The 26,681-nt window shown below is 39.4% G+C and overlaps 1 protein-coding gene across 1 annotated transcript; it reads right to left on the bottom strand.

The window, feature by feature from the left end:
• Positions 1 to 1,012: 1,012 nt before the first annotated feature.
• On the bottom strand, positions 1,013 to 3,288 carry LOC130644911 (zinc finger protein 227-like). Its single transcript, XM_057450697.1, has 4 exons — positions 3,017 to 3,288; positions 1,833 to 2,771; positions 1,610 to 1,729; positions 1,013 to 1,490 (listed from the first exon to the last, which is right to left on the bottom strand). The coding sequence occupies exons 1-4, from the start codon at positions 3,066 to 3,068 to the stop codon at positions 1,159 to 1,161; spliced, it is 1,443 nt and encodes a 480-aa protein (XP_057306680.1). The 5' UTR covers positions 3,069 to 3,288; the 3' UTR covers positions 1,013 to 1,158.
• Between the last annotated feature and the right edge of the window lie 23,393 nt (positions 3,289 to 26,681).

Raw genomic sequence — 26,681 nt, 5'->3', positions numbered from 1 at the left:
AGAGGCCATTCGCGCTCAACGCAAAGGATTTTTCGATATTGACCACGTGAGCAAAGAACAATAGAACAGGGGCGGCGCCACAATTTTCAAAATGGAGGGGGGCTTAGGCGTAGTGGTAGATTTTGAGATTTTAGTGATAATCAACGACCGAAGCGAGTTGCCGAAACAGCTGGTGGGGTCCAGGGAGCTAACGCACATTTAGAGTCCTAAAACAAGTAAAACGGCTATAGTTAGGGAGATACCCTGCAGATTCTCTGGTTGGATAACATCAATTTTCATGCAGTGATAGACACACTATTAGCAAAAAAATACTTAGCAAAAAAGTGGGGAGCCCTGTAGACTTAGCCAATCAAAAAGCACAGTCAGTATTCTGACCTCAGAAAAATCGTTTGAGACCCAGCGTAATTTTTCCCACCTTAACTACTCCGATTTCCCGGTGGTAAGAAAAATTACGCTGGATCTCCCGGCTAATAGGAGTCATGTTTTTTGTTAAAGCAAATGTTTAACTTTACACGCGGGTTATCTTTTTGTGCGAATCGAGCTTTGTACTTTGACTTAAAACTGCAACAAACTGAAATTGTCTCCCTCTACACTAGGGTCATTTAGAACACTTTTTTTCATAAAAATGTATTATTACTTCACTTATCGAGTACACATACATTAGTTTTAAAACAAACCTATTTACATCGTGTTAAAAATATTTACATTGTAAATAAAGAAACGCACAGTTATAAATGCTGGAAAACGAGTGTACACGTAGTGACCATTAAAATAAATGCAGTAAATAAGATACACGAAATGATATCATAAAGTTTTACCAAAACTCTTAAAAAATATAACCCGTGAAAAAAATGGTGGGTTTGCTTTTACGGCAACTTAGCAAAATTAAAAATAAATACAACAATCACAGAGATGGTGTTTATTTTTTGAAATAAAAGTTCGAGTTTAAAGGTATACGAGTTTAAAAGTAAGTTTCAACAACGTCAAATGAAAAATCCCTGAAACGTTGTTTTTCAAAAAAAAAACGTGCTGGGTTTTTTTAAGGTAGCCAACAAATACTAAAACAAAAAAAAAAATATGATATTTATAAAACAAGACAAATACCATAAAAAGTAAATACGCAGGCTCCTATAGTTTTTTAGGTTGATAAGAATGACATTAGTTTGTTTTCACGGTAGCCGGAAGAAATACTTGCTCCTCGGTTGAGGACGGGGTAACAACTCTTATCGTATTATCAGGAACCATTTGGAGCTCGTTAGACTCATCGTTGTTACAATGGTGAGTGCGAATATGCGTTCTCAAATTGGATGAAGAGATGAATTTCCACTTGCATATCGAGCAACTGTAGGGTTTTACTCCAGTATGAGTTAACACGTGACTCTGCAAATTTCCAGAAGTGGTAAAAGCCTTCGAACAGGCGTGACACTGATACGGTTTTTCTCCAGTGTGAATCCGGATATGGCGTCGTAGATCACTGCTGGAAACAAATCCTAAATGCATTTACAGTAAAATTGCTATTGACATTGATGAATCAGCTGATATTACAGTCGCTACACAACCGAAATGACAAATTTTTAATAAACTAAAAACAGAACCGAATGTTTCCTACCTTTGTTGCAGTGTTGGCAGCGATGCGGTTTCTGCCCAGTATGAGTAAGTACGTGGCGCTGTAAATTGGTTAATTGCGCAAACCCTCGGCCACAAACTGTGCACTTGTACGGTTTTTCGCCTGAAAAAAACAAGGTTTGTTTTAAAAAGATGCATTGAACAAAAAAAATAATATATTATATAAAAATGGTGCTACACTTCACAAGAAATAATTTTATATTTACCTGTGTGAATACGCATGTGAATCTTTAAGTGTGCAGCTAACACGAATGCTTTATCACACACTTCACATTTGTGTGGTTTTCTGCCAGAGTGAATCAAAACATGTCGTTGATAATTCCACGAACGTGTAAATTTTTTTGCGCAGTACGCGCATTGATAAACCTTATCTCCTTCCTCTCCACTTTTTGGGGACAATTCTCCGTCTCCGTTTCTTGATAACATTTTATCATCTCTCTTAATGTCAACGCCATGATTAATGATGTTGTCAACCACTGCGGCAGAGCTGCTTTCGCTACATTTCGATGAGTCTGATGATACGCTGTCTGTTTCAGAGCCATCTTCTCCACGTTCTTTTTTTACCCTGTGAGTGGTGTGATTACCCAACGCCGCTGCAACGGCGTTTGGTAGAAGCATGCTGTCTTCTTTCTTGATAGCATTGTTGTCAAGATCGAAAAATTCGTTATACAAATCACGTTTAACTTTATCATTTGAATCTGTTTCAAAATGCTGATGGTTTGGCGCGCCATACTGCTGCTGTTGTTGCAACTGAGCATTTTGATGATGCTGGTTGATCAGTTGTTGGAACTGCTGCTGAAACTGCTGATCTGACTGTTGTTGGGATGAGGAATGTTGATGATACATGGTAGGTATTCCACCACCATTATGCTGCTGCTGGGCTTGGTACAAAGGGTTTGGAGCGAATGCAGAAGAAGACACTTGAGATGGAAGGTTGAGTGGTTGGGGCAAGTTAAGTCCAGGAATTCCGCCTGGTGCGTTCCCATTTTGATACTGCTTGTCTGTTCCTTGCCAATTTGTCGCAATATCTTGATAGTGACGAGCCCATAACGTTGGCAGATAGGAATAATATTCTGCGGGGTAATAAAATGCTGGGTGGTAGTAGAAGGGATTTCCAGAGGGAACTTGTTGATCGAGAACAGGTTCTAAAATAAAATAAATTTCTAATTGTGAAAAACTAACCAGAATACATAGCTCCGCTTTTATTAAATTTGAATTTCAAGCAGAAAAGTAACAGGAACATTGAGAAAATGTACAAAAAATTCTTAAAAAGCTTCAAAAAGTTTGAAAGAAATTTAAGACACTTAACGCACCACGTGAAACTCTACTATGACTGAAAATAAAAGTTCTGGCAAATAACATGAATGAAAACAGAATATACTACACATACCTTCAAGCTCGTCTTTACCTTTTGGTTTTTTCACTAAAAAAGTTTTCGGCATAATGTATGAAATTTGATAAACAAAAAATCCACTGTACGTTTGTTTCTCCCTTCACTATTTCAAACAGTTCTGCATATGTTTTTCCTTCTGAATACTGTTGCTTCTTTCAAGATGAGTACGTCCGTCAAATGAGCTGCAGATGAGAATATGAGCATTTCGCCACACAATCTGCCCTCTTTCTACATGAAAAAAATGCCACCCGCTCTTTGTGAGCATTGTTTAAACAGATTTAATTATAGAGTACCAGCCAATGTTCTATGTAAGATCATGCGGGCGGCAGGCAAGACCAAGCAAGAAGAATTGATAGAAGCAGGTGTGAACTTATATTTAGGAATTTACAATAGGCTGGACGGATAAAAATAATTTTAGCACAAGAATAATCACGCGCGGTCTGCAAATGGGTGTTAACTGCCACGATGTAAAAAATAACAATAACAATAATTGTCGCTATACGAGATTTGTCTATAGATAATTTAACTTCCAACAAAAAATAACAAAGTTTAAAAAGCGTAGAACGTTATTAAGTTTTTTATTTCTTAAAGAATTTATTTATAATGAATTGAGTACTAGGTTGTTAACACAGATTTAGTGTGACTGAGACCAACCTACTTCTGGGTACGAGTTTGGTAATTCACAGTAAACAAAATAATATAGCTAATTTCAACAACAGAAAATGTCGTTCAAGATCGATGGTTTTTATGGTAAAGTGATCGCAAATATCTCGCATCAGTGCACATGCAGGTCGAACGCATGCGCATAACCCATTGTACGTGAAGTGGACAACACGTGCAACATTAATTTTTGGCGCGAAATATTTCTTATGCTCTGATATACTGAAAAAAATACATTCTTTTTTTTATATTTTTACCTCTTTAAATTTTTTATATTTATTAAGAAAAAAAAGATTTTATTTGAAGCCAGAGATGTAGACAGTTAGTTGTTTCCTGAAGATCAACCCGAATAAAAGAAAAAAACAAAAAGAAAACATGGCGTCAATATTTTATTACTTTATATAGTGTTAACTGGTAAAGGTCAATATACACATCTCATATTTATTTAATTTATATTAATAACGAGAAAGGTTTATTGGAAGAAATGACTGAAAAAACCGTCCTTGAAAAAGCTTCTGGGCGTTGGAATTGTTTAAACAAAAAAAAATTGAATGGGCGTTTACTTATTTTGAAAACTTTTTCGTGAAAAGAGTCGGTCAGGAAAACGAAAGATAAGATTTAAAAAAATTTAGGCAAGAACTATTGGACGCCATAGTGGCAGTATCGATTAAAAATTAATCAGCTGCTTATCTTAAATCTGCCATTATATATCACTGGTCGCTTACACGGTTTTGCGAGCAAGTGTGTAAGAACATAAAGCTTCAAACATAAAAACATGCCGAGAACATATAGCTGGCATGATAGATTTTAAAAGGTCATACCGGAAACGGCAAAAACAGTGCAAGACTTTCTTCCATCAATGTTCTTATAACAGTTAAATTACCGTCTCTGGCCACGCCTCCCCCAATAATACAAGAACAACAGCAAGCTAAACCCGTTGGATAACCTGTATAACCTGGCTCTTCTCACCACTAGAAAATCGCTGAATTTTGAAAATATCTGAAGGCTAGCGAAACATAAAAAACTAAGAAATCAAATTTCCTGTTTTCATAAGTGTATTCAAACGAAGGTGAGGTTTGTAGCCTGTTTATACCAAACAAAAATGTGCCGAACGCCATTCGATAAACACCATACTTGGAAAGAACGTTTTTTGTTTGGTGTAGCGAAATGAGGAAACTGGTACAAAGCATGAACTTGGGAATTAGTGTGAGCACCAGTAACACGTTGTGATAATAAACAAAAAGTATTTAACAGCTAATTAATTAAATAACTTTTTTTTCACGATATTTAAGTTAGGTGATTTATCATAAAGTTTGTTTCTCTACCCTACATTTTAAAACGTCCGATGTTGTAGCAATCCTCAGACTCACTAATATCTTATTTTTTTCTAAAGTTTTTAACATGAAAAACAAACCTAAGATAAAAGGCGTAAGTATTCTTCAAAACCAATCGGTAAGCTTTTTAAAAATATTGGACCAGGGGAAGAAATATTTTGTTTCGGCGTAAAGAGGAAAAGTTACTACATCGGGTATACCCAACCTCGTTCCCAGAGCTTCTGAAGTTGTTTTTTATTCTGAGACAGAATCTCGCTTTTTCCAATATTAAAAATCCTTATAAGCCCTTTTTTGGAATGACATTTTTGGTTTGAGCCAAATGTCCTGGTCAAGATCTTCAATTTCGTTTCCAGCACCTATTGTCTCTTTTTTCTAACCAGGTAGGGAAACGAACAGTTTCAATTAATTGCAAAAATTAATTCTGTATGCATTTTGGGTTAAAATATATTTATGCTTGTGTTTTATTTCAGCAAAACGAGAAAATGAGTAATATTTCAGCCATTGTTATTTCATTCTTATTTTGTCAGAAATTTCCAACCTAGCTAAATGCTCTAATAAAATTATTCTTTAAATAGTACATGAGTTATGAATCAGAAATGGAATCAAGTATAATGAAATCGTTAATAAATAGACGCTCCTCTGATTACCCCCCCCCCCCCCCCCCCCCAAAACATAACCCCCTTTAGAGGGACATTAACATAAGCAGGCGTTGAAACTTTCACAGATAAAACGGCATGTTTATTAGTTATTGAAATAATACATGGTCGTTACTGCACGAGCTTCCTAAAAAAATTACAGACGAGGTTGTGTTCTTAGACAAGAAAATAAAAAAATTAAGTTTATTAAACGCCCCTCCGCCCTAAAAATCCAAGAATACATCCGGTGCTTATTCGAATCACTATAAATATACTTTACAAGATGATACGAGGCTTAGTTTGACTAGGAAAGAACAGTTTTAAAACATAAGCCTGAATAAGTAGACAAGCGAAGTAAATATTGTAAAAATAAACTAAAAATAAGGACGTTATCGTTGTAAGTGATTTGGTATGGCGATAAATCATCAACAGAATTTGATGTAACATGTTCTGACAGAAACAATTCAGTAACATGCCAGGCTAAACAAAAATATTGACGTTTCGACAATAAGGAAAAAAGTCATTGGCCAAAAATGTTTAAATGCCTAAACTGAAAAATATTCTTATTTATCTTGTCAATTTTTTATTTTTTTATTTTCAGTGACCCCTGTCACAGCCCTTCTTTCCCCTTTTAACTTTTATGACGTCAGAATGAAGGGTATTTTTCGACGATGTCGAAATTCTTTTTGTTATTTCACTTTTGTTTTCCAAAATCAAGCATTCCGCAGATAAAAAACTCTACACTAATAAAGAATTTTTTTTGGCATTGTTAAAACGTCGTTCAATGGAAAGAGTAATTCGACACAAAAACATGTTTTTACAACCACAAGAAATTCTATTGAGCACACGTGTTGATATGTTATCAATATAATATATTACAGTCAATAATTATCTTGTTCTTAAAATGCAAAATGAATGATTTTTTTCCCTTATAAAAACAATATATTTCAGGCCTGGCGGAGCAATTTTGAAAGTGGAGGGGCTAAATTATTCAGTATTAAAGGAGGCCTGACCATGGTTGGGGCCGAGGGGTTAAGAAGATTTTTAAACTTACGGCCCCCTAGATTGGCTAAAACATACTTTAAATTCCGAAATATTGCGCCCGAAAGCCGTCACAAAATGCAGGAGATTATATATAGAAAATATAGAAACGCCATATTTTATGTAAGATATATTTTCAAAATAACCAATAGCAACATCGAAGCAAAATAAATACAAGAAGCCCGAAGGCTTGAAGATTTCCGCAATCAGCAGACATTATGGGATTAAAATATGTCATATAGTGTGAGACTATTCTCAGAAAACAAAAACGCGATGCATGTTATCGGCAACCAAAGTTTAACAAGTTTAAAAAAAAAGTAAGCCCAGCGGAAATGTCTATTGTTCTGAGGACGAAACAAAGTATGTAAGACCGCAACCTTAAAATTTAAGAACATGTTAAGATTATTATAAGGTTTTGTGAAGTTTGACCACAAATTTTTTTGTTAAAAATATTAAAAAAATATAACAAATCCAAGTGCTACACTCTGTAGCACTTATTAACGACTTACGGTTAATACCGTAAATTACAGAAAAACCGCCCCCTGCTAAATAAGCACTACTTCTAATTGACCGCCCTGCCAATTAAGCGCCCTTTTTAATGGCCGCAATTAAAGCATGGCTTCGTCTTGTTGCTGCAAATGCGCGCAAAACGGCCTGGGTTAAAAATTTAATATGCGTAATTATGCATGTGACGTAGAACAGGGGTGAAAAACAGACTATGTAGCGAAAGGGTGTAGCGTATACAGTATAAAATATGAAACCCCCTAGAAGTTAACTGCTTAGAAACTTATTTAAAAAAGCTTTTAAAATCTCTTCCTACAAATTGTGAAATACGATTATTAATATGTCTTCGTCGTACAAAAAATTTATGGTATTAGGTTTTCAGTATGAATCAGAAAGATCAGATTCCGAAATAGCTTCACAGCATAGGCAGATTTATAATGATGTTTGTGATGATCAGGTAGACTTTGATCCTCAGCAAAATTCTAGATTGTGTAAGCCTGTTACTGTTGGTGTCGTTGTGGTAAATGTAAGAGGATGCTGACAGAGAAAGATTGGTTTGCTGTGTTGAAATTGATGCCATAAAATACTTCAGTCTTAATGGTAGCGATTTATTCTTATATATTTTCAAAAATAATGAGGGGAGTCTATTTTCCCAGACTTTTTGTAACTTCATGATAACTCTTTTAAGATCAGGAATGCATCACACAGCATCCTCATTTTAACCACATCGTGCTGTTGAAAGATGTGTTATGGACAGCGTTAGTCGCGCTTCGTGACTGGGAAAGTCACGGTTTACCTGAGCGTGACCATGTACCAAATAGGTAATCAATTAATCTTTTCAGCGCTACTTAAATTTCGACGATTGACTTATCTTACTTTGCTAAAAATTTTAGGACATACCGATACGGTGCATATCGACAGTTTTGCTGGTTTATCCACATATATTGTTAACCGTCTGGATTTTGGCGACGGAATCATAAAAATTACATCTCTCATTTGCAGATTTGTTCCTTCAGCATTGTGGTTACCGAGTCAATATAAAACACATTGAAGTCCATGTTATTCTTGGCTAGCTAGCTAGTTAAAAAAATTATTTTAATATTCGTTGTAACTATATTTTAGCTGCGCATTCAACTTTACACATTTATCTGTACATGTCAAACATCGTAATGTTTTGTTTACAAAGTTTTATTCTATAGAACTTTCGAATTCTAAGTAGAATGTTTGTTTTTAGTTTTTAGACAGGACTGTTTCAAATTTTGACCTCGAGTGTTAACAAAAGTAGTCTTCATCCAATGCTGACTTCACCAACTAATAAGGATTAAACGAAGTAATAAAAAGAGTGGGAACAAAAGATGATATACTCGAGAGATTTTAAGAACATTTAAGGCTTTGTCAATACCAATAGCAAAATAAGATGAATTAAGAATATTTTCAAGAGTGGTATTCCTAAAAAACGGATTTGCTTACATCTTTAGATTGACTTCGTTTGGCTCGCGATGTGGAAGATGTACGTTCCTTAGGGACAGTCTTATGACAAAAAAATGTTGGCATAGAATTTGGAATCAATCTCCGTTTGCAAGCACGATCTTTGTAAAATAATTCATTCTAAAGTTTCCAACTTGGGTCAAAGCAGGTTTCTTCAAAATGGTCAGAGCATAGAAATACTTTAGCTGGCAGCTTTGTTCTGTTAATTGTAGCAATCCAGGCTTTGCTAACTTCAGGATTCTTAGGCATTAGAAAGAAGCTTTTATCTTTGTTTGACTTAATGTTGTTTTTACAACCGTACGCCGAACAGTGGCATACTAACAGCAAATTTTTGATCTTCCTACGTTCAGAGTTAATTTACAAAAAGAATCAAAAATGTTCTTTAGTTTGCTTTCGAGGGGAAATTGCGTAATGTCGCGCTGAAGCGGCCTCTTTTACATTTTGATCTTCAACTTTTATCTTCAGCGAAGAGCTTTTGGCAAATAACAACAGAACCTGCGAAACCTGATAAATTCTTTATAAGACATTTCCGAATATATGCTACACGGGGGTATTAACCGACAAAATAATAAACGTAAATAAAATAAGTCAATAAGATATTTTGTTCTGGTCTATACTTTATCGGAGCGCGTTTTGTTTTGATTTTCTCACCACTGTTCTACGACAGAGAAAACATGTGTGTTTAGCCTCTCATCCATGCGGAATTATTCAGACAAAAATGGCGATTCAAAGGTGATGCTTCACGAGGAAAATAAAAAAAGAAAACAACTTATATGAGCGTATTAATATATTATGTTTTAAAAGATGCAGATATTTTTTAATAATAAGTGCAAATTAGTTAATATATTAACCTTATTTTTTTACCGGAAGTCCCTTTAGTGGTTCTGGTTAATTTAATGCACACGCCCGTCCGGCGATTTAAGAAATACGCCCGTCCGGCAGTTACTCACATACGCCCGTTCGACGATTTAAGACATACGCCTGTTCGGCGGTTAAGTAATATGCATAAGTCTGCTAAGGCACTTTTCACCCGTGCGGCAGTTGTCCTTGTGTCAAATTCGTTACAGAGAAAATAACAAAAATTGATTTTTTAATCTGTATTAAATTCCACTAACAAAGCTAAAGACTTAAACTAAAGCCTTCAAATACGGCGATTGTAATTTGATATTATAACTCATTGAAGCATCAAAGATTTCTAAAGCGAGTTTTTGTAAATGCGGTCTCCTGCTGCCTACTTCTATTATTCGAGTGACATTAACATTATCGGAAAACCATTAAAATGATTCATTTTTTACACGTGGGCCTACCGCTTGCAGAATAAGTTTAACAGCTAAAAGTTCCCGGTAAGTAGAACTTGTAGTCCGCAGTAAAATTTACCCTGGCGATAATATCTCCCAACTGTTGCACAACAGAATCCCCATAACCACTGTCACTGGCGTCGGAGTAAATAACCTTGGTTGTTAAGGTGTTTGTTTTTATTTGATAACCGTTTGTGTTGAAGAGGAGAGATAGAGAAATGTTCCTTCTGGCACAATTGCATGCGCGTGCAACAGTGACGTCACAGCAAGTCAAAACAATCCCCTAATAGTCACCAATCCAAGACCCATCCCATATTTATCCACATAATTTAAGAACCTATTATTCGATGACGTCATCAATGTAGAACAAGAGGTCCAATATTTTCTAGCACAATTCCCTAAAAATCAACGCGCACATAAGGGAAATTCCCTAATGATATTCATCAAAAATCAACGCATGCGCTGCAACATCTAGTTTGGCATCTACTGGCTCCCATCTACTCAAATATGTCCCGGACCGGTTCAAGACGCAAAACATGTGCAGCAGGGCCGTTGAAAAGTATCCCTACCTATTCAAGTATGTCCCCAAAAGGTTCAGGACGCGAGACATGCGCGACAACATGTGTTCAAAATGTAGCTTTGGACCTTGTTAGAATGTATATAAAATGGTACTCTGTTACTGGTGCTCTGCCGGCGTATGGTCCTGGAATTAGTACAGGAATCAGGGAAGGGTCCAATGAACGGAGGATTAAAGACCTGGAGGATTGTCTTGATGTCTTAATAAATGAATGAACAATGCAATGACTGTGAAAGGGTACTCGATGCATATGACAGATGTGCCTGCAGGCGTAGGTTCGTCGTAATTGGGAAAATGTTATGCTGGTACTGCTACCATGAACATATCACATATAACGGGGGAGGCTGTGCATGTACCATGACATGCAATTCTCTGTAGTCGTTCGAAATATACAATAAACAGAATGCTGAAATTTGATAATGACCTTGTTAAATCAAAGTTTGAAGAGTTAATTTCCGAGCAATTGACGACAGAGCCTGTAAAAAAGGACCGTTATGTGAATGCCAAAGTCCAATATTACAAGGACACAATTACCACCAAGTTCCATGGTATGCCGGTACGGTAAAATGAGCCCTGCCAAGCCAGCGCTATTCTAACTATTTCATCGGTATATGTACAAGGTAAAAATCACTACCCCCAGACACACATCACAGAAGTCGGCACAAGGAATTTAGGAAGGAATGGTTGCTAAGCGAGGACTAGAAATATGTAATTAAGCCTATACTCAGGTGGGGACTCAACATAGTGCTTGCATATTGTACAGATTGAAGTTTTTTTTAAATTTCATCTTTCCCCTCCGCATTTGCTCCTTGAGCAGAATATACCTTTCCTTTTCACGGCTAATCAGGCTATACTCGTGGTCACTGATAACGCCATTTTCCATTGCCTTGCTGATCAGGTCTACAATCGAGTTTAATTTCGCCTCTGCGAGTAGCCTTATACTATCATGATTTTTGGACTTAACATGCAACCGTTTAGAGGCGTTCTGGAGACGCCAGCCTGCCCTATTCCGGCGGCAATCGCGAGTCCCCCATGGCACAGGCAAGGGGAAACCCCAAACCTGAGGCAATAGCTCCAATCCCAAGCCCTGACGTAATCACAGATACCCCAAGCAGACTATGGTGCAGAAGCGTACCCAGGTATTGTGCATTTTGAATTTTTTGCCAAGTCTATTCCGCTTCTTTATTTCATCCCGGAGATATTGTTCAATTTCTTCAATCTTCAATCTTCTTCAGTCTGAAATCCTGTCCCTATCCTGATCAGAGCACTGCGCAGGTGCACTCGGATAAAGTTTACTATATCAGTCATTTATTCTATGAGAATGCACATTGTGATGTCAAAAAACGTGACGCACTTCTCGTGATAATAGACGTCCGTTAGCATAAACTCCAAACGGTCCGTGGAGCCTTTTAATGGAAGGTAAACAGGGGTATCAAAAGTCCAGGTCAACATATCCCCTTAGGCGTTCAATTCTTTGGTGGGAAGCAGGGCCAGAACCTTTGATTTTTTGCCATCCAATGGGCAGTCGTCTTCATCTAATTGCGGACAAATAAGTCTCAATTTCTGATATGTATCGGTCCTGTATAAACTGTCGTAGTCGCCCTTCATATAATACTTTTTTGCAGGGTCATAGCGCAGCCCCAACAGCTCCTGCAATGGTCGATGAATCACCACCGAGTACCCATCGTTGACACAGAGCCTACAGTAGCCATTTTCCAATAGAGATGCGATTCACCCCCTGATCAGGTCCCACTTTCCTGATCGTAATGTCATTGTCGCTGTATAGGTTCAACCATCCGGACTTATCCGGACTTACTTATCGATTTCAGAGCAATACGAGTGTTTTGTCCCAGTATATAGTAGGCTTATCGATATCAGTGATATCAGTTGAACATATACCAATGCAACCCCAAGGCAAAGTACAAAAGTAACAGGGGTGAATGGCCGCCCAGAGTAAGCAAGTTGCAGAGCATCAAGACCTCTACGTGAGTACGGAGTCTCATATTTCTGTGGCATTCCCGGAGTTTACCAAAAACGTTAGAAAGGTTCCAACAACCTACCTTGATGACCCTGTTTATGTGAATTTGAAAAGGCAGGCGCCTGATTACTGGAACACTCAGGTCAATTTTGCCGCCCATTGTGCGACCATGGCATTTGGAATCTGTGCCAAGCACATGATGGGTTCGGTACTCCTTATAAAAATTTTAAATTCCAATTCTATTACCACATGCGACATACTCTGGCAAGAATGAAGGTACCCATGCCGTAGGATGATGGGTTCTCAGAGTATAAAAATCCCTACTCGAGCTCCGGGTATGCACAGGTATGCCGCGAATACGGTTCTGATGCTAATGCCTTGTATAAATTCAAGGCTGTCATGTCGTCACTCACCAATGGTAGATGGTGGCCGCAGGTTGATGGTGACTGGGCGAAGTTTATCATGCCTACAAGTCAGGGCTTGACCTCCGAAGGTCTTACCAAATTAAACGAGAGTATCAAGGTTTACGTGGTCTTATTGCCGGGATCACAAGCAGGGGCCAAGGCATCCTTAATTGGGACCGGTGCCGATGATTATACAGCAAGGCAAATACTAGTACAGAAATTTGAGGCTATGGTAGAACCTTAGGAAAATGTAAGCCATGACATTACCGAATTCCATAAGGTATTGCAATATGCTAGAACTCCGGTGAACTTTGTCGTAATGCACCACGTGTATATGCTACCATCCGATATGAACCTTCGTATAGGCAAAATCGTGGGGGCACAACAACAATATTTTGATCGCACCCGCAAATGCAATGATCGGTATACGGCTTGACCTGAATAACAAGCCTATTGTGCAGCATGCCACGCCTCCTATACATACCATACCACCTACACCTCCAAAGCATGCCATCTGCCAATTCACCCCCTAGTCATACAACACCTATTACACCTCCCATACATACCCCAGATATACAGGTACATGGTACATGTCACGCCCCATATACTTGAACAACCCTCACAAAATCAACACGAGGATATCAAGGCCTCATTAATCACCATAGGAGTAGGCATTATTCTGGCCTATATATGCCTGAAATAGGCCTATTTCACGTATAGCACGACAAGCCCAGCAGCTCCCGCAATGGCCATGTACAGATGTTTTGCCCCATATTTCACGATGGTTGATGCTACTCTCAGGAAGAACGAGACTACCGTACCGATGATCCCGGGTAACGCAACACCTGCCTTCCCTGTTAACTATTTCAGAAAATTTCCAAGCCTTTCCAGTTGTTTCTCCACAAAGCCTTTTTCACCACCCGCTGCGGCACTTCTTCCCACAGCACCCTCAGCGCTTCGCCCTGTAACAGAGAGTACAATGGTGCTTATCAATAGACCAATAGCAAAGATGATACTCGCTATGGTTATCCCCTGCTCTTTGAAGAGTATGCGAATCTCCAGCGATTTTCAACAGCGTGTCTTTGATGTGTCTCATTGGTGGGTATATGTCAGTGGATAGTATACCATGTGTTTCCCCTATACCCTACTTCTTATCGTTCAGATCCTTAATCTCTTTCTTTGCCTTTTCTATTTCCCTTTCAAGATTAGCTTGTTGTCCTTCGTCCGCCCCAACCTTCTGCTTCTCAAGTTCCTTCACCCTACCCTCTGCCTTGTTAATCTTGCTGTCGTATAGGATCATCTTATTTTTCAGGCTCTTCAAGTTACCCCTTAGCGTCTGAAGCTCGAGGTCAAGCCCCCTTCTCTCACGTGGGGTGATGCCACCTAAATTCAGGCCCGACATTCAATCTCAATATGTGCGGCCTCCTCCTCTATTTTATTATACCTTTTCAGGAGGTTCTGGGCCCTAAATTTACCACCTTTGTTGGGTGTAACATAGTTGACAAACCCAGTGCTTGCAGGCGATTACTACCCAGAAGCGTTTGTATCTGACCAACGGTTTTTAGGCTACCATCTTGATTTGTAACCACTATTTCCTTAAAGGTTTTCTTACCCTTCTTACCCTTCACTATCTCCTTAATCATTAGTTGATTCCCCTTGTCTTCCCTGAACATATCATAATATTTCGCATTAGGCTGTAACCCAATTTTTCCGTAAGACGATCGTAAAGGCCATCGATCTTTGATTTTAGTAACTTTTGCCTCTGCCCTGAAAGATCCCCATGCTGTTGTTCTGTTGAAGGCCCCGACGTTCCAGGGAGTTTTGGTGTTCCGGGGAGATTTGACGTGGTATCATCGGGCTTATCTGGATGGCCCCCATCCTCCTCCTCATCATAAATATCAATGTCAGGTACAAATAGTGGATTGGTTAGCGTTCTTTTATTTAAGATTTCCCTATATAATAAATATGAAATTCATTTGGAACGACGCTAGACCTTTATGTAGAGATGAAGCAACTCTTTGGTATAAAGTGCCGAAAGCAAAGGGTTCAGATAAGTCACATACCTTCAACCATCAACCAAAATGAGGACCTGCGTGTGGATACGCCTAATATGTCCGGGAATGATGTCATCGTTCCGGGTAGTCTCAAGCTTCTATTTGAACTGACGCTGACGGGGACCAACACGACACGTACGATTGTCAGTAACATTGGTGCAAGCCTGGTAAAGAATCTACGCATCACTTTGAGGTACAGAACATATCGGATTACAATATTTTAGCCGTATATAGGGACTTGTGACTGCCAAAATTTGATAGGAAAAAAAACCTTGTTTTAGAGGGCATTAACCCCAACGACGGGACTATCCGCCCTGCAAGTCAAGGTAACACCTTCTGCATACCCCTAGGAAAAGTGTTTGACTTGACGAGGGATTTACCCTTTTATGCAGCGGGTTTATACGACAGATTGCAATTCGTAATACATTTTGCAGGGCATGCTGACGTCATCAAGGATGCCGGGACAGCAGCCTCGGGGTCTACCGCGGCAGTCAAGCCGGCTGATGCCACCTATCGGATATACAACATTAGGTTAGAATTTGACAAGCTCAGTCACGAAGGTCTCGCGAGCGCCATGATGTCGAGATATGCAAGATTGGCCCTGCCCTACGGGAGGATACCCCGTAGCAAGGTTATCACCATGAAAAAATCAGACACAATTTATAACCTCCAAATTGACACCTCCTCAAAATCGTTTAAGGGTGTCTTGCTACTCTTCATAGATACCGGGAAAGTGAAGGCTTATGCTGGCGTTAACGAGGTCTTCTACAATCCAAAAATTGAGAAGGTTAGCGTCACTGTCGAGGAGGAGCCTAACAAGCCTTACTCCCATGCGATGTTACCCAAGAATGACCTTGAGCAGATTGTTAACCTCTTTGGTAGCCATGACTCCAGCGTGACCATCGGGCAATTTTTCAACGAAAGGTATGCCTTGTTTGTAGTATTTCGGGCGTCTCCCGATCATACCCTACATGTTAGTGGAAGGCCTCTACAACGTCTAAGTGATGGGATTACCCTACATATCACAAAGAAAGCGGACGGAACCGGAGATTTCACAGCTTACATATACCTGTTACAGGATGCGCAGCTGAATGTCCTGGACGATAGGTTCCATTCTGTGGAGTACTGATAGACTACAATTTGTATTTGTCCTCAGGGGCAAATACAAATCAATATGGAAGAGACTAGGAAATGCTCCAGATGTAAACACTTTTTATCTTTGCACAATTTTGTCAAACTAAAAAAAATTGCATATGCTGCCTGGATAAAGCGAAGGCGTCAACGAATCGTATTAGGTGCCCGCATCAAAAGGAAATTTGATTTGCCTCCATGAAAGGCGGAGGGCTTTTTGTAACGATTGTGGGGGGGGGAGTCAGTATTGCGACCATGGAAAACTGAGATCCACCTGTCAAATTCATGATCCTGCCGGACATCTCGCCCATAATGTACGCGGCCAAGCCCCCAAGGCCATAAAGGTAAACAAGGAGCTCAGCTCTCAAGAGTACCTAGGTTGTGATATGGCTACGCTGCGGGCTCATGTCGAAGCCCGGTTTTCCGTGGGTATGACATGGGACAATTATGGTAAGGGGTGGCATATAGATCATAAAATCCCACTTAAATATAAGGAAAATGGCAATGCCCCATCGCTTGCCGAGGTAGGTAGAAGACTACACTACACCAATACCCAACCCATGTGAGCAGGCGAAAATATGGCCAAGGGTAACCGATATGTCTCAGAATAAAGAGGCAAGGTGACAATAGCTATTGTTGTTGCAGGTGCAGCGATCAACGCCCTAGCCTTCTCCTGAACGAATTCTCTATTTTCTAAACTTTCGGGACATGGCGAAGCGGAGCACAGTCGTCACCACGAGTCTATTGAAAAACTCAATACAGCCCAGGCACAATGGATACGGGACTCGCAGGCCAGGCTCGACTGGTTTGCAAAGAAAAGAGAGGCAAATCAAAGCAGGAAAAAGCCTTCGTGGATTGGACAACAATATGTATCAATTTTATATTGCCTCTGACAACAAGGCCCCTCAGCTGAAGGACTTCTATGTACCCAGTAAGCAACAGCAAGAGTTAACTTTCGTTGTTGGCTCCTTATTCCTGCTAGTGTTCATTGCCTATAAATATCTGTAACAACGCGTATTTTTTACATGTATAATAAAGACATGTCAAAAACGCACGTTGTTACCGAAGAAGAGGCGATAAAGCTGAGCAATATATACTATACTCTGGGTCGGGCGAAAGGCTATCAAACTCCTTACGAAGGGGAGTGGTCTCTTAAAAAAGCTGGTCACTCACTGGCTTAGTAGGCAGCTGCTCTGGCTCAGGCACATTCGGGGTCTGAAGCGTATCGATTATCCGCACTTCACCATTACGACACCCAACGAAATGCATCAGTTCGACCTACTGTACATGCCACATGACAAACTATATGGAAACACGTACAAGTATATCCTGATGAGTATTGACGTAGCCACAAGATACAAAGTAGCGAGACCTCTACAAACAAAGAGAGCTAGCGAATTCGCCGATATGTTGAAGGACATATACAAAGCAGGACCCTTAAAATACCCGGTAACCTTCCAGTGTGACAATGGTTCTGAGTTCAAATCGGATGTGACGAAGCTCCTGGAGGATAAGGGTGTTGAAATTAAGAGAGACACCACCAAGTACCACCATACGTTCACGGCCTTCGTGGAAAGCTATAATAAAGTCCTTGCGGAAAGGCTATTCAAGCCACAAGATGCGCAGAAGTTGGTCTCTAGAGAGCCTAGTACCATTTGGGTCAAGCACCTGTATACCATCGTCAAAAGTCTTAACAATACCAAGACTACCATGATCGGCATGAAACCTAACAAGGGGCATCAAGCTCGAAGATGTCCCACTTGCAAAAGGTCAGCAATATCCCGAAGAAAAGCCCCTGCGCGAGGATGGGCTGTACTTGTACCTCCTACAACCCTGGAAAGAGCACGGTGACTCTAAAAGACGCGCAACTGACGCCTTTAACAGCAAACATACGTACAGGTTGGATCGTATTGTAGCAGGTAGCCGTGTTTTATACTACCTAAAGGACGGTCCTGAAAGGAGCTTCGTTTCGGATGAACTAATGCTTATTCCGGAGGATGTTCAGGTACCACCGGAACATGTGAAGGATTGATCTTTTTGATATTTCACTACTTTTTAACATACAGCTGAAAGGGTCAGAAAATGATAATTTTAATACCGCAAGGGTATTAAAATTAGCGTCTGTTTAGTCGTCTAGTGCTGGAACACCCAAATCGTATAGGTCATCCCGAGTAAGATTGATAAGTCTGAAATGGTTTCTATAGCGTTCTACATGTCCCTCCTCTTCAAACCGATTAAAGGCTTGTATACCGTTGTGGTTGTCGATGACAACAATCTCCTCCGCGCCCGGGTAATTGTCACTAAACCACAATCTCTTCCTGCTAATATTACGCCTCTGAACACGCGTGCAGTAATAGGGAAGATGATGGTATTCGTCATCATCCTGTACGCTATGCTTACGGTGGATGATGATGATGTTGTCTATTCCAGGGTCCTGAGCATTGGGTACATGTCTTTTTCTAAGCCTTGCATTTTCCTGAGCCTGTGCTGCAAGCTGTCGATTCCTGTCCTCGATTTCATCCCGTATTACCATGATCTGGTTGTCCTTATCCTCAATTTCATCATTGAGGAATGCCAGAGCCGTCTCTCTGTCCTCAAGAACCTGGCGCTGCTTCTCAAGTTCGTCTTGTAATTTTTTAACTTTACTTTTGCGCAAGGTCTCCTTTAAAATTTGACGTTTATCAATGGGCGTTTCGATATTTTATTCTGCAGAGGCATTGTCGAATACTTGTGCAATGTCTGACATCTTTATTAGTAATCATCTATAACGAAAAAGTATGTAGGCAATTATGGCATAGGGTAGTAGGATGGCTATATACAAACATGCCTCCATTTTATTCCCCGGTAGACGCTAGCCGGCAATGGCCTCTGGCAAGCGTTGTAATCTGGTCCGGTTGTACGATCCGTTTGTCATCTGCCCTGTTGAGTGTCAACTTGTTCACCTCTTGGGTACCTTATGGCCCTTGTTTTGAATAAGCAATTGGCTCTTGTGTCAACGCCCTCTTCCAGACATCGTTGATAGTCATCGAAGGTCATCGACTTCTTGGTGACACACCTCTTCACGCCTTTGGCTTTGCGATCACCGCCCTCTTTGCTGAGGCTCTTGTACGCATATAGTTGATTATTGATGAATTCAGTCATTATTTTACCACCTAATTCGTCCTTCATTAAGCCTACCACCTTCTTGTTTTTCCTTATTGGGAGAGGCCTCCTATCATCCTTGCTATAGACACTTGTATCGAAACGTGCCTCAACATCGTTTGCAATATCCTCATAAAAGTCGTGGGTTCATATATGGTATACGAACGAGTCCGTGTCTATATAGCAGATCCGCAGCTTGCTACAGTATTTGGGTTGCATGTAATCATAATGGAATTCGTACATCACCACTTTTGACATATCCAATATAGCCTGGCCTATATACACCGGCTTATTCATCCTGACCTCGGTCTTAACCATTTCAACGCCTAATAGATTTTTGCCGATCCTGCTACCGCCCTTGAAATTTGGTTTCATCACAAGCTTTGTGTACTTGTCTTCATTGGTGACCAGTTAGATATTGCGGTGGTTCCGGATATTCTCCATCATTTTGCCGAACACCGAGAGATTCTTCAGCTTGTAAAAATCCTTCTCAAACTCGTTCTTTGCGTTTTTTCTCAACCCCGTGTTGTAATCGATATATCCCTTTAACCCTGCCTTTTGATTCAATCGGATAACCCTGTGCACTTTGTTGAGATCAAGACCATGTTTTATAGCTTCGTGAAGTGCCCTGATATGCACCACATATCTACGCTTGTGTTCCAAATTTGGTACCAGTTTCTCTACCCTATGAACTATCATGCGTTCGGGCAGGAACGGCAGCTCATTATGCTTGTCGTGTAGCTCCTTTGGGTAATCGATATCTACCTCTAATATGTACCCATGCTTGTTCCCTTCAACGAGCTTCCCGATCCGTCTTTCGGTGAATGCCTCGACGTTCGATACCCATTTAAAGCCATCTGTTGGTAGGTCTTGACGCATCGTCCATCCGTATAGGTTGTTCGCATCCAGATACTGCAGGTAGGATGACTCCTCATCCCGGTTAGAAATGGGCGGGATCAAGGCTGTAATTGTCCAAGCAGACGCGTCGAAATGTCTCGAAGATGTCGGCCAATAGCAGGACGTCTATGCTCAGGTATATGTTATGGTAGTCCCCCATAGTAACATTAACACCCTCTGGGGTAATGAAATCCCATACCTCTTTTGCGTAGGTATAGCCCCTGTCGCTGATATCCTTCAGATTCAGTTTACTATAGAACGCATTCTTGGGAGGTAGTTCCAACTCCTCGAATCATTGCCATCCATCCATATACTCATAGGGGTACACACCTTTTCTAAACATCAGCCTGAAGACGTCATCTTTATCGATAAATTTGGCCATGGATGGTACGCTTGCCTTTACCCGATCCTGATTAAGCTGCTTCGTGGTACTCCAGTCGCAATTTTTGCACCAAAAACTTGCCATGTATTCAGCGTCTATAGTCTTGAATTCTAGACAGGTATCTGCACACTGTTGACATTTCATACCTGCAGCGTTTGTGCCAATGAGGTTGCTTGCCAACTTATCCAGGCTTGATGCCATGAATCGACAACTATCGATGAACCTGATTTCGATTGTCTTGTATGTCTCCCCCTCCTTTATAGGTTTGAGGACAGCATCAACTAGTCGGTTGTACCATCCCAGTATCTTGTTCTTAACAATCGGGCGATTTTTCGACAACTCCTGTTTCTCAAAAATATCCATGGCCTCCGGCGTTGGTAGTATGGATACGGGCCTTACCGGCTTTCGTTTTCCGGCCCTTTTGGGTGGCCTCTGTGGTATGTCTTCCACAGGTATCAATAGACTCTCGAAATCTGCATAGATAGCAAAGGGTACCTTCAATTGTTGCTGCCCATCCCTATAATATAACCATTTTTAAGCCTCTGTTGTCATTGCAATCTTGACTGCCCCATGATCGATGCAGTACCTATAATGCTTGTCCTTCGATTCAGCTGTTGGAAAAGCCTGCAGGCAGTTTAGGCAGAAGTGCATTGCGTTCCTATTCTTTGAGATCTCCTTGCCTAGGAGCCTCGAGAGACTTTTGACGGCTACTTAATGAGTCTTTTTATCATTGGTGATAAGCAGTAGGGTCACCACGTTGGTACACCCGTTGTGCACCGATCGGCGTAGGATGTTGATACTCTTTCCATCTATATAGAGGACGTTTACCGCAATATCAGGGTTATTCGCCTCAAATTTGTAGATTGATTTGATAGCGGTTGGGTACTCAATACCATCCCAATTATAAAGACCTACGTAGGGTCTCATCTGAGATATTCTATTTGGATTCTTTCCTATATCCTCATGATGCAGTGATGCTATAATGGCCCATTTGAAACACTCCTCATCCTCATTCACAGGGTTAGTGACGGCCTTTTTGGATGCTACCCATTTGGGTAGTTCAAGGTATGATGAGCCTCTTGTTAATCTCAATTTGTGAAAGTCTATGTCGAGGTATAGTATTTGGAAGATGGTGAAACCACTTTGTGGTAACGCACACAGATGTGTTTTCACCTGGGCAAACATCCCATCCAGCACGTCATTCAAATTGTTACCCTGGATTACCGGGACAATATTGCTGTGGAATATCTTCTTTACCTCAATGTACTCCCCATCATTGGCCTCCTCCGGGTTCATCTTCTTCTTTTTCCACATGATCCATAGCGACAGCTGTATCTTCGCTGACCCCATATCTTCTACCTGCACCTCAACCAAGGTTCGCACATTGGGTCGTACCATCCCGATATACCCATCAACGTCAGCACCTCCTATGCCAGGAATTCGGAAACTCCTGAAGGTCCTGCGAAGAGCATGCTCATGCTCCTGGGGTGTAAAGTCGTGTTCCGGCTAATTGTTAGAATTTTGAATATCATCGAGGTAGTCTTCCTCGGCCTTTTTTTTACCTCATCATGGAACGTGGGCCTTGTGTTGGTTGCCCTGCCATAGAGCTCCATCACCCTCCGTTTGAAGGCCGCATAGGTACTCTTAACCCCTCCTTTATAGGATTTGGGACAGCATTAAAAAGCCAGTTGTACCATTCCCGCATCTTGGTTCCAACAATCGATCGATTTTTAGACATTTCCTGTTTCTCGAAAATATCCATGGCCTCCGGCGTTGGTAGTATGGTTACCGGCCTAACAGGTTTTCGTTGTCCCTTCTAGGTGGCCTCTGTGGTGCGTCCAATAAGGAAACCAATTCAGCTTTACGTAGTCTATAATACCCTTTAAGTCCACGACCTTCTCCAAAATCACGTAATTGTTTAACCGTTTTTGATTCCATTCTCTTTATTATATATAATTTTTTTGTTTTTCAGAAAATTTCATTCTGCTCGACTAACACAGTTATTTTCCTTGGGGAATTTCCCCTGAGATGTGCGCGTTGATTTTTAGGGAATTGTGCTAGAAAATATTGGACCTCTTATTCTACATTGATGACGTCATCGAATAATAGGTTCTTGAATTATGTGGATCAATATGGGATGGGTCTTGGATTGGTGACTATTAGGGGATTGTTTTGACTTGCTGTGACGTCACTGTTGTACGCGCATGCAATTGTGCCAGAAGGAAAATTTCTCTATCTCTAGAGGTTTCTGTGCCAAAAAAGAAGATCTGACTTTAAAAATTCGTCTATAGTTTCTATTTTTTGCCAGGTTGAACGAAATACTATAGAGCGGTACACGTGCCTTGTAAAAAGTCTTGTTAAAGGGCCCTGTTGGTCATTGAGATAATTCGTCCTGCAATTTTTGAGATAAATTTTGCGCTTACACGATCGCTGTTTAATGCTAATTTCACAAGTGAGAAAAGTTTACTTAGTTTTTCAGATGGAACGTAAAACTTGCTAGTGCGGGTATCGATGGTAAAGCCGAGCCGTTTTCCAGTTTTACGAGGCTCAAACTTTGATTTGATTGGCCAAATCGTTTTGAATAATCGCAGAATGCTTTTTTGTTGTTTCTAATAATTTTGAACCAAAAAAAACCATCATCTAAATACATAGTACATCTTAAACCGTCTTTTCACCATTTTGTTAACAAAGGTCTGGTCAGCTTTGTAAACGCGTAACAGCGCTAGCCAGACCGAATGGTAAAACGAGAAATTGATAATAGTTGACCGTGTTATCTGGAAAAGTCCAGGGAAATCTCTAAATACTTTCGATCATGCTCATGAGCTAAAATGTGATTGTAGCCATGTTTTAAATCAAACATTGAGAAGTAATAATCTGTTTCAAGATGCTGTGATATAATTTTTAAATCTTCGTATTTAAATTTTGGAAAAGTTAAGTAATCGTTCACACGCCTTAAATTCAAAACCAATCGTAATTTATTTCCTTCTGCTACTGTAATGGAACGTTAGAAACCTCTTCGATACAACCGTCTTTTAGAAGTTGCTTAATACTATGCGCTACAAACTCTTTATGTTTTAGACTCGAGACATTGTTCTTAGCGGCAAACGATGGCGGTTGAAGGTTAAAAGGTAGGCGATAGCCATGCTTTATCACACTTAAAACGAAAGGTGACGTATCAATTCATCCTGCTGGAATCTTAAATTTTGTTGAAGTTTTCCCATTACAGAATGCTCTAAAACAAGTATAAACCCAAAAAGTAGATTGGAAAACTAAAATTGTTTGTCTCTTTTCAATTCATTCGTTATGAGTGACTTGTGGTACCATCTTATTGTTGCTTTCGTGAAAAAGGACAACGTGCGGAATAATGACCCAGTCTACCACAGCCCCAGCATACAATGTTTTCGCTTAGGCGAGGACTTTCCTTGTTCCAGAATACCTTGGGCCAAAATACCTTTGAAATTGGGATGCTGGTCTACTACGATTAAGTTCATTTGTTGGGGAAAAGTGCGTTGCTTTAATTTTCGACGCTTTTCGCTTTTAGCATTGGCTCAGGTAAAAAAATGCTGTATCTTTTAAGCTAGCTAGTTTGTTACTTAGCTATGTTAAAGTGATTTACATTTGCGATTCTTCAGAGTGTTTAAAGCTCTTATTTAAGCTACGCAATTCCCTAGCATTTCTGCCCAACTATAAAACGGCCTTTCTTATATTCTTGTGGTCGAAATGTTTTCCTTCGTTGCTCTCCGATGAGGGTAAAACTTTTCATGGTCAAACCTTCACAGTAGAAATTTTAATTAAACAGAATTTACAAGCAAAACGGCGTTAAAATGTCGCAAAATGACAAAAATTAAGCAATATCTAAAACATAATAAAAATTTGACTAACAAAAAAGAAGAATTCCTTAAAAAATCCAGTATTGTATTTATGAAGGTTTCACCACAAAAACATTATGATTACGGAATTTGTCTATCATTTCATAATGGCTGCATAATCTGAATACTGACCCGTGATTGGTTCAACCAGTATTATGACGCGGATCCGACTGCAAGAATGTAGTAAGGGATCAAACCTATTACCTTTTTTCAAATATCAGGTGAGCAAGCGAATGACTTACACTTTGTGAACCAAAACTGATGATTAATAGCCTCAAGTAATCCTGCCTTTTTTGCCATGGATTGTAAAAAGTAATTCAGCCTTTTTAAAACTTGCATACATTGTCTGTGAAAGAAATTTTTGTGGAACTTTTTTTGCAGAACTTTAGGCCAAATCCGCAAAAATGTTCCACAGAAATTTTATTTCTTTATATTTTGATTTCTTTAGGATCTAAGTTATTGAGTTCTATGTTGCTCATTTGTAAATGCCCTAACTTCTGAATACTATGTTAGACAAAATACTGATTTTGCCTCTGCTAAAATAACTGAACTTTAGGCACCCAAAAATTAATCTGCACAAATATATTCTGCAAAATGAAGCGTTTTTGTACCACTCATCCACAAAAATAAGTTTCAGGAAAATTTATTGTGCAAATAATTTGTACCCTTGGCAAGTTAGGCTCTTACAGCAATTTTGAATGCATATTAAAATTCCAATTAAAAGTTGTAAAGGTAGTTGCATTGCTTATAGCCTGGAAAAGACTTGAGGTAAATCTATGTGTGTTTATACTTTTTATGCTTCATATTTCCAAAGTTTGTTAAAAATTTGCTGAGTTTTGCAAAATACAAAACTACACTAAGATTTTTTACCCAAAATTAATCCCACATATCCAGCCTATATATCCTGCAATATCGGATTCCTGCTAAACCGACCTTTATTTGTAGGTTAAAACACTAATCCGGTGGTAAAGTAATATAGAGTAAATATGGTATTCTTGGTCACTGTTGAATATAACTTTTTAGGGATGCTTTTAGGCAGGTTTAGGAACTTTCAAAAAAAATTAAAATATTTATGAAACTGCCAAAATTTGTCTTTGCAAACTGTACACATAGGTATTCTTCTTGGAAAGACCGACATCACAAATATTTGGCGTTTCACATTATCACCTGATTTTTTATCAAACCTTCATAAAATGGTGAAAAATGTCATTTTACCTTGCATTTATACCTGTCATCTTTACACATATTGGGCACAGAACAATATCACATTAATGTGCTAAGATTATTTCGAGTTCTTCATATGGATATATGTTGTTTGTTATATATGTTTTAGGTCAGCCATAATCTAACACAGCCATCATCAGCATTTCCAAAAAATGTTGACAGAGTAAACTGCAAACATTAAATTGTGAAAAATGAACCATCACTAAAACTAATGTATATTTATATAATTTATTTTAGTCTTATTTTGGTTATTTAATAGTATTTACTTCACATTATTTTTCTGGGAAACTCGACTTATATGGTTTTCTTTGTCAATTTTACCGAATTTGTTTCATGAAATTTTTAGAACTTTCCAGGTAGATCCCCAGTTTTTATACTTTTTACAACTATGTGTAAATCTGTATATTTTTGTTATTTATTCAGATGTAATTAAATTAAAGTATATATAGATTGCGTTATTTTTCGCCCATATTTAATATTTTTCAGGCCAGGTTACTTTGTTTTTTTTAATATAAAAACAATGTTATAAGAACATGAACCTCAAAACCTCAGACTCAAATCATTGTTTGTGCAACTAAAACTACAAAAGAAGTGGAATAGTCAAAAAGACTTAAAAAGCGGTTAAGTCACATAGTTTTGCGCAATCAATCATTTATATTTAACGAATTAACGAACATATCCGCTGTGCAATTTCGAAGCTCGTTGTGTCTGTTGATTATTAATCCGCCTCGTGTACAGGAAAGAGCGTGTTGGACATCGAACGGGGCGGAAAAGACACATGTCGTTGGTAATCGTTCAAGTTGGATCGCATACCGAAAACGTAAAACATCCCAGAAAGATTTTTTTTAAGTGCGAACCCATGTTCTTTGAGTGGAATAGCAGTTAACCAAATCGATGACCCATTCTCCAAGCTGGCTTTAAGGGCTTTATTTTTTTCGAGGTCGGTAATTTGTTCTTTGATTTCATTTAACTGATTTTGATAATTTTCATTCTTTTCTCTTTTTATCTGTGTCTTTATTGCAGCTACAACATGTTCAGCTCGGTG

Source organism: Hydractinia symbiolongicarpus, chromosome 5, assembly GCF_029227915.1.
Source record: "Hydractinia symbiolongicarpus strain clone_291-10 chromosome 5, HSymV2.1, whole genome shotgun sequence".
In the NCBI taxonomy this organism is placed as follows: Eukaryota; Metazoa; Cnidaria; class Hydrozoa; order Anthoathecata; family Hydractiniidae; genus Hydractinia; species Hydractinia symbiolongicarpus.
Note: the sequence above shows the minus strand (reverse complement) of the source record. Positions and strands in the feature narration are given on the sequence as shown.

Bases quoted from the DNA above. Each gene is read 5' to 3' on its own strand.
- LOC130644911 (XM_057450697.1), bottom strand. From the start codon at position 3,068: ATGCCGAAAACTTTTTTAGTGAAAAAACCAAAAGGTAAAGACGAGCTT. The intron at 1,730-1,832 runs GTAAATATAAAA...TGTTTTTTTCAG, and splicing joins TCACATGCGTATTCACACAG to GCGAAAAACCGTACAAGTGC. The intron at 1,491-1,609 runs GTAGGAAACATT...AAATGCATTTAG, and splicing joins CTGCCAACACTGCAACAAAG to GATTTGTTTCCAGCAGTGAT.